Source organism: Apium graveolens, chromosome 11, assembly GCF_009905375.1.
Source record: "Apium graveolens cultivar Ventura chromosome 11, ASM990537v1, whole genome shotgun sequence".
Lineage (NCBI taxonomy): Eukaryota > Viridiplantae > Streptophyta > Magnoliopsida > Apiales > Apiaceae > Apium > Apium graveolens.
The window spans coordinates 181,910,887-181,920,205 of NC_133657.1; the positions used below are offsets into that span (position 1 = coordinate 181,910,887).

Below are 9,319 nucleotides of genomic sequence, written 5' to 3' on the forward strand. Positions count from 1 at the left end.
TAAACTTTTAATTTAATTAAATATATATATCCAGAATATATAAAAATTAAAAATTCCTCCCTTAATTTTTGCAAAAAAGAAAATTGCCTCCAACTTAAAAGTTTTTGGATATCAAAAATCTTTTCATTGGGACAACATTTATAAGGGAAAGTTATATATTTTTTGTTTTAAAAAATTATGAATTACAAATAAAAGTAGAAGTTAGGAATAAATGATAAAATATTATAATACTCCCTCTGTTTTTTTTATTTGTCGCTTTGATTTTGCACGTATTTCAATGTGGTTTGACCTGCTAGTTAGAAATATGATTTTAAAAATTTTCTTTTTGTGAATTAAAATATAAGTTGTCTACTTTTATTTACAAAAAGAAAATTTTATAAATGATAATTTTAACTAGCCGGTCAAAGCACATTGAAATGTGTGCAAAAGTCAAAGTGACAAATAAAAAAAAACAGAGGGAGTAATAGATATTGAACGAGCATTTCCAGTTAAACCACTTTAAAACCATTAATTTTGATTTTGGTAGAATTATAATGAAGTTAATATGAAATTGATTTTTTGCCTATCATATCTTAATCGACACAATTTTTTATTAGCTTTTGATTAAAATAATATCCTTCAGAATTTGATCAAATACACTTTTTAATCACTTGAATGTTGGCTTTTTAACTATATAGTTGACACAAGAACCAAAGATTTTCAAAATTTAAATGGTATTATTGACCTCGTTCAAAAAATGGTTGAAAAACACAAAGATAGGGGTGTAATTCGGTTCCGGCAAGTCGGGTTTAATTGAGTCAACTCGGCTCGTTTAGTTAAACGAGTTTAAACCTTTGCCCGAACCCAATTCGTTAATTTTCACGAGTCGAGCCGGTTCGTTTAGCCAAACGAGTCGGTTTTAACGAGCCGAGAGAATCGGCTCGTTCATTTTACACTAAATTGAGCCTAAAATGTAACATGAATTCGGCTCCTTTAATTTCACGAGTCGAGTTGAGCCGACTCATTTAATTAAATGAGCTGAAACCTCTACCGGACTCGAGTTCGTTTACGAAACGAGCAGATCCTAGCCCAGTAAAACGACTTTGAGTAAAGCGAGCTCGCGAGCTGCCCGGATCGTATTACAGCCTTACGAAAAGATATTGAATATTTTCTTTTATCGTGGGTAACCCGCACCCGCTACCCTTTGGGTGCGTACTGGTAAACCCTACGGGCTCACGCAATAACCTGCACATCACGTGAACCAAGGTAAACCGCATTTAAGCGACAGACTATGACTCAAGAGACATAATCATAAATTCTCCTCCCGTGGGATTCGAACCTGTGATCAAGAGGATCGTTATCCCCTCTTTAACCAACTGAGTCAACCCTTGCGGGCGATATTGAATATTTTTGAGTTTATATTTTGGTAAAATTGTCAGCGATTTTAACGGTTGCAACTGCAATAATTAAGAGAGAATTTTCAGCCGAAAATATTCTCAATAAGCTAATATATAAGATCGTATTTTTGAGTTTTTCAAGCCAAACTCGAGCTTATTTTGAGCTGAACTCGAGCGTAGCATGTCAAATGCTCGGCTCAAGCTCGTTAATTTTTTTTCCGACCCTCTTATATTCGAAATTAGATTCGCCACTAATTATATCTACTTATTTATTTTATAAACGTGTATATCAAAAATAAAAATTATTTTATTTTAAGATGCTAAGTGCCATGTAAATAAATAAATATTTATTAATTATGGTAAATAAGTTTAGTGAAATTTTTACTAAATTAATTTTAAAAAGCAATTATTTAATAACAAATATCTTTATATACAAATTCTAAAACAATTAATTTTAAAACAGGAAAAAAGTTTATTTTTTTATTTTTCATATTGTTTTTATTAATTTAAATATAAATAACAATTTATTTGATTTTTTTAAAAAAATCATGAAAAGAAATGAAAATATACTTTTGAATCTCATGAATTTTAAAATTTGTGATTCAAATCTTGATTTTAAAATTACGTTGTGACTATTATAATGTGAATAAAAATTTTAAAATATTATAATATTAAAATAAGTTAAAAAAATTCGAATCTCATTTTAAATATAAGGTTTTTTGATTCCCTCCTTTAAGGGTTTCCTCTAGAACCTCATTCTATAGTCTATATCTAGAACTAAAAATAAAATTTAATATCATAAATTTTAGAATTTAAATTATTAAAAAACAGAAAATTCAAACAATGACAAATAAGTTGAATTAGTGGTATGTTGTTACAAATCTTAATTATTGTATTAAAAAATAGCAAACAAATATGTATAGACGAAAACACATTTTAACTAGGAAATTTATTAAAAATATCATTTTTGATGAAAATATTTGTAAAAATACAAACGCGGATTGAATATGTACTTGCGTATAAAGTTAAAACGATTGCATACGAAATTGATCCGTATTTTTATAAATATATTCTGCAATTTGGATATTTATGCAACCCTTTTAACTATAGTATTTGATACTGGTGTGCAAAGTTATTGGCACCTTTCAAACAAATATGGGCTTTGTGATCATCTCCCATCATGTGGGTACTTGGCCCAACATGTATTTTAGGCGTATTTGAGGCCTAAAGATTGAACTAAAGTTTGCTCTGACTTGTCAAATGATACCAATATTGAAAGTAAGTAGAGATTTTTATTATGATGATTCATATACATATTCTACAGTATTTATTATTATGGCTATGTGCTCAACTGACAGTCAAAACAATGAACAACTTGAATTGAATAATAAATACTCCATCTGGACAATGGATAAGAAGAGATGGGAGTTGTATAGTGTTGCAGGGTTCTACACATATGTATGGTGTTATAACAGATTGATAATTCCATAAAACAATGGGGATTTGATCGAGACAACAACAAAGTTTAAATGCTTCAAATAATAGTACCATCTTCACAGCTTTATTCTACTTTATTATTATGTGCATGAATAAACATTATTTCGAATACTTTATGGCATAAATGTTGCATTAAATTAAAAATACATATCAAGACTCGAGAGCAAGATACATCCACTTTGGATGACAATTGGTGTTTGATGCATTGTACTAGACGAGATATAAATATTGATGTGCTTTTTTATTAGACCATCAAAATATCTCTTTTACACAGACACAAATTTTATACTATTTAATAAGTTTTGAATGCTGGACACCAAATAATAAAGAAGCGAGCAGGATACAATTAGCGGTTAGACCATCAAATTTTAATGTCCAAGATTCTACAAGTGTTAAAAGTGTATCACTGAAGAAGTGTATGAGTTTGGTTAGAGCAAAGCGATGCAGTTTTGCAGATTGCATATTGTTAGCCTATCTAAATACCAGTTGTACTAAAAATCAAACACCCGACAGAATCAACAACATAAAGCCAAAAGAGAGGACATGGAAGCCCCACTCTATATTATGATTACCCCCATCCTTTCTATCTTCGCACTTTGACAATATTACATTTCCCATGTTTTAGATAAGCTCTTCACATTGACATGCCATCGCCTCTCTAACTTCTTTGTTTCAACAATTGACATTTTATTATTAATGCTAAATGCTAAATGCTAACCCCTTTTCTGATAAATTTTCAGAACATCATAGTTTCTAATGAAAATCTTCAAAACTACAATGTTAAGGCACAACACCTAATTAGTTCCCCAAGTCTTAACAACGGGTTACAGAAGTTCTTCAAATCTACCTGTTTCTCTGAGATTTGTGATAATACATTTTATTCTATCAAAAATTATCTGACAAATTAAATGTACGACTACACAAGCCAACTAGCTTGTACTTGATTCACATTGTTAGAATTAGCAGACTTACAGTTTAGTTACGGATGGTTACTGTTAGGGGAAGGTCACATTGTATGCAACTTCTGCAGGTTTTCGAAATCACTTATCCAGAATTTAAACATGCTACAACTTAAATTCACAGTGATAGATATTTCCAAAGGAATTTGCACAAAGTAAAGGAAGTAACAATGTAGTTCCAAAGTTCATTTTGTGATTTTCTTTTTCATTATCATGATTACTCATGTTATCAGATATTCCGAGACTAGATCCTCCCAGTTGATGGATTACATAAACAAAAAATGCAAGAATTTCAACATAAACTTGCAACCAAACCAACTGTACAACTTGGAGTCTATCCTAACGCATTTTTATGCATCCATCAACTAAAATGGGGGAAAAAAGAAACCCAAAAAGTTAGTAAAAAATGGTTTTTACACTTTAAAGTAATATTCCTCATCCAAAGTTGCTTCAGCAGATAAGTCACTATTTTTTTGATTAAGACTCCCATTCTCTTCCGCATCAAAGCTGGCATGTACACTGTATAGTACATACACAAGCACTATAATAACCGAAAAGAATCCGAACCGCACGTATGATGGTCGGTCAAGAGCTCCCAACAAAAATACGTTAAGGAAGATTGAAACTGACGGTATCCATGGCATTAGCGGAACCCCCCAAAACTTTGCTTGTCGTGCTTGTGGGACCATGTAATGAAACAGCTGGAGACTACCGATGGCCATTGCTATGCAGATTCCGAGCATAAAGGCCTTTGGCTTGCCTTGTGGTGCAACATGCCAGAGGATGCTAAATATGATGGCTGTTAGTGAAAGACAGAAAAGGAAGGACAGCGTAGGCCATGGATTTGTCGTCTCCACCACAACGTAACGCCTATAAATCACCGCATTGGCTACCATATAGAATACAAAGAGTGTGCCGATCGATACAAGGTTGAGGAGGATGCTCATATCAGTAAAAATAGCTATTGCTGCAGTGCAGATTCCTGAAAAGAACATTAAAGCCGAGGATGAGCATTCTACCTAGACAAACACCATGTTTTTTACTGTATCCATTTTATAAGGTCAGTGTCTTCATAACACACACACACACACTATAACTTGTCATGTAATTAAGGTACAGTTGTACACGCCCGACTCTGCTATTAGGACTCATACAAAGTAAAACATACTTATCATAAGACAAAACTTTATTCGAGTTGCATTCAAGTATTGATATTCAGTCATCATGTGTTTTCAACTTAAAAAGAATTTCAGATTGTGAAATCTTTGTAAGGCATAAAAATAATGCTGCTCAAGACTCGAGAAGTCATCACATAACCACTATTCGATATTCTTATCCTCATGTTGGTGTTCATAAGAATAGAACAACACAGACAAAAATATCCTTCCAAGTGGAATTGGGATAAGATATGTACCACTGGGATTAAATATGCTGAAAGGACTGAGAAAGACTAGTGAAGTCATCTTTTAAAACAAGATTCACAGAGAATCAACAGTCAACAAGCAGTGTTTTAGTTCAAAAAATATTTAAAAACAGAGCATCTTTTTAAACAAGGTTCATAGAGAATCAGCAGTCAACAAGCTGTGATTTAGTTCAAAAATAATTTAGAAACAGAGCAAGTGGGAAGAAGATAAGAACCAAGCAGTTCTCCACTATATTATAAAGGCTTTATTCAAGGGAATTGTCCACCAATATGCACTAGAAAAGGAAATGTTTTTCCAATTTAAAAATCTATTCCTTTATTAAAACAGTAGTCAACATCTTATAGATGGACCTTTTTTGATATGTGCATAAACTGATATCTCTTACATTAAGTACAGAGTCAGCAGAGAGCAGAGACCTAATATCCCACTCAGTCACTTCCAAGAATCTATTTAAGCTTTTTCCTAACCAATCGAATAACAGATATTTGATAGGATAGACTACAAGATTTTGACATGTCAGAGGAAAATTGTCGTCTGATTGTACAATATTCACAGAACAAACAGTTCAGACTATTTGCAGAAGTAGTCGGTCAATGTGAAAGTTAATAGTGGAATAATACTGGTACTAATAAAGTATTACAATCAGCTAGCAAGAAATCGAAAGTGAAAAGAAAGTAAACCTCGCGCTGGAGCATGTGAAAAGCCTGTGACATCGACTCAAACTCAAGTTTCATCTCAAAGTCCAATTATTGTCTTGTTTATGATACCTTCTAAGTTACTTACAAGTTCCAAAATGCATGTTTGTAACTTATAAATTACCTATAAGACATCCCAGACGTGGCCAATAACACAACAAATTCTAAAGCTCAAAGCGTCGGTCAGGTGTGCAAAATAATTATTAGAAAACAAACAAACAAATAGTAAAACATGGACAAGATAGTGAGTCCATTTTAAATATGGTCTAACAATTAAAAGAAACATTAGTTGTCCTTTCTATTGATTGTGATATCTGTTGCGTAATTTTTTTTAGTTAGTAAAGAGTATATTCAAATATCATGTTGTGCAACAAGTTATACCAAACAAATTACTCTCATATAGGATATCAAAAATCAATAAATTTTACTGCTCAAAAGTTTTAACTCTACCCTTAAGTTTTGATGCTCTTTAACTCCACCCTTTGCAAGAGTGGGTAGAGCTAGATTTTATTTTGAGGGTGAAGTGTCTCTTGAGGAACTTACAGAGACAACAGTAGCTGAAATAGACAAACAGCTGCATATTTTTAACCAGATCTGTTCACAGAACCATAAAACATATGCAATTACTTTGGCCCATGAAGATTGATTACTGTTCTATCTCTATCACTAGCTCTACAAAACTCTACTGTCAGAAGTGATATATATAATAAAACAGTGGACCCTAGATAAGAAAGTTGAGATTGATGAGTGATGAATGACAAAATAAACAATTGAGATAAAAGGATATGTAAAGCGATGCTCTAACAGAAACGGTTTAAACTGTAGGGTCCTAATTTTCAGAAAGGCACAACTAGAAAAACAAACAATTAAATGAAGTAAACAACAGAATAGAGATTAGAGGACACAATGCAATTCACACATTCCAAGGTTCACACTCGCCCCATACTTATACAGTAGGAAAAATGAAGACATACCAAGGAACGCGGAAGCATTCACAGGCGTTGATGTTCGAGGGTGGACCTTGGCGAACCATTCAGGGACCACTCTAGATCGTCCGATCATGCACATGTAACGAGCTTGACCCAACATTGCAACTAGCAAGGATGTTAGTATTCCAAAACTGGCACCAGCCCCTATCACATTTGATACCCAGTGCCAGCCGTCTGATTTGCCCTTGAATGCTGCTGAAAATGGATCATTTGGATCAATCTGCATGACCCACCATCAAGACAAGAGGTTCAGTAGTGTACTTCGACAATGAAAATACACAATACACTTGTACTTGGAAGTTAAGAACAAAGCATAAAACAAGTAAACTACTGTTTCAATTACAAAATTACTTCACACGCTGACAAATATATGATGAACTCACCAGTGATGTGCATATTTGCACACATGGGTTGGTCCGGCACGGCGCCGGAAAAGCTCCGTGCCGGAATAAAATGTTGGGTTTTTTTATTAATTTTTCTAGGAAAACAGAAGTGCCCCACAAAAATAACAAAAGTCTACTTCCGTACTACTATTGAAAAGTTATTTTGTGCCTGTAAACAATAACCATGGACACGCTAATGTTGGCCACCAAAATTTAAGGTACGGGGAGGTAAACTAATGTTAGAATTATTTACCATATCATAAGGAAGTAGCATGGACATTGAAGCAGCCATCAAACAGTAAAGAACGGTAACAATGATAACTGAACCCGAAACTCCAATAGGAATATCCTTAACAGGGTTTTCGACTTCCTCTGCCATTGTCGACACTGCATCGTACCCAATATAGCTCAAATACACCAGAGCCGCCCCATTGAAAACTCCAGCAGCTCCATACGGAAAAAAGCCACTATTATGTTGAGGCTCAGCTGGAACCGTAAAATTCTTGACATCTCCCCTCATAAATCCAATAACTATAATAAACACGATAAACGCAATGTGGAGGGCTGTGAACAACATGTTCACTAATGAACTTTCTCTCGTACTGAAATAACACAAATCACATATTAATATCGATAATTTTCAAAAAGGAAGAGATAAAAATTTAAGTGAGGTTGTTTAGTGACCTGTAACAGATAATTAAGGTTAGAATTAAGACTATGACGACGGAAATGAAGTCGATTTGATTGAAGCCTTGTGGTAAAGCAGAAATTGTCAATCTCCATTTAGTTTCTGATGAATACATGCCAATAGCTGCCCCTAGATATGTGGTTAAACTTCTAGCCACGGCAGCGTTTGACAAAACATAATCTATTATCAGATTTGCACCTGTGAAGAAAGCCGCAAATTCACCTGAACCACCACATATCATAAATTTCACATTTCAGAATAAATATTCCGATAACCATCAAATCAAACTAATCACAAAACACTACTAAAATAGTTATTATACTTCTAACACTCCTCTTTCACTTGCACGTGCGAAGTGGTGGTCCATAGACACATGGTCCACAAATGGACCGCGTCTGCCTGCGGACCACCACTAAAACAGAATTCAAACTCGCGACCTCATCCAAACGTCAGTTTCACGTCTTAAAACATCCTAAATTTAACCATCCTAAAAATCACAAAAAAATCTAAAAATCGAAGATTTTTGATGTTCTCACCGAATGTGACACGAATATAGCTAAAAGCACCACCAGCAACAGGCATTTCAACAGCAAACTCGGTATAACAAAAGGCCGATAAAAGGGCACATAAACCAGCAATGGCATAAGACAAAACAAGAGCCGGGCCAGCTAACTGACAACTAGCTTTACCAGAAGTGATAAAAACTCCGGCACCAACCATACCACCAATACCAAAGCAAATAAGATCATACCAACGTAGAGTTCTACGCATACTCGTCCCGGAAACTTCACGTAAACGTGTAGTTTCCTCAGAACAAGTAGAAATGGATGTTGCACGGCGACGAAGACGACGAGGAGTGTCTGATAAGGCACGTAAATAAGTCTTCAAATTTATGAAGGAGTAAGAGGTGACATGGGTGTTTTCCATCATCACCATTTCACCTCTTGATCCTTGTTGTATGTATATGTTTTCTTTGTTTGGTGTATATATAAGAGAAGAAAGAAGATGTTTGTGTGTGTTTTTTTGTATGAAAGTATGGATGTGTTAGAGATAGGGATGGTAATAAATGGTGAAGGTAGAGAGATAAAGAGGCATGGCTTTATAGATAGATAGAGTAAACACCCTTTTTGTATTTTTCTATTATTATTTATTAAGGGAAGATATTCAAGATATTGTTTATCTATGCTTTTTATTTCTTTTTCGGGAGAATATATTGAGCGCGTGTGAATTCCCTTTTTGCTATTTGTATTTTTGTTAAAATCATAAATGTAAAATTTTTATTAATATAAACAGTTAGGATAAGTATTG

The 9,319-nt window shown here is 33.8% G+C and overlaps 1 protein-coding gene across 1 annotated transcript; it reads right to left on the reverse strand.

Annotated features, from left to right (window-relative positions):
• Window positions 1–4,105: 4,105 nt before the first annotated feature.
• On the reverse strand, window positions 4,106–9,085 carry LOC141698504 (cationic amino acid transporter 6, chloroplastic-like). The gene is made up of 5 exons (XM_074503210.1): window positions 8,548–9,085; window positions 8,008–8,233; window positions 7,577–7,925; window positions 6,926–7,160; window positions 4,106–4,814 (listed from the first exon to the last, which is right to left on the reverse strand). The coding sequence occupies exons 1-5, from the start codon at window positions 8,945–8,947 to the stop codon at window positions 4,246–4,248; spliced, it is 1,779 nt and encodes a 592-aa protein (XP_074359311.1). The 5' UTR covers window positions 8,948–9,085; the 3' UTR covers window positions 4,106–4,245.
• Window positions 9,086–9,319: the final 234 nt, after the last annotated feature.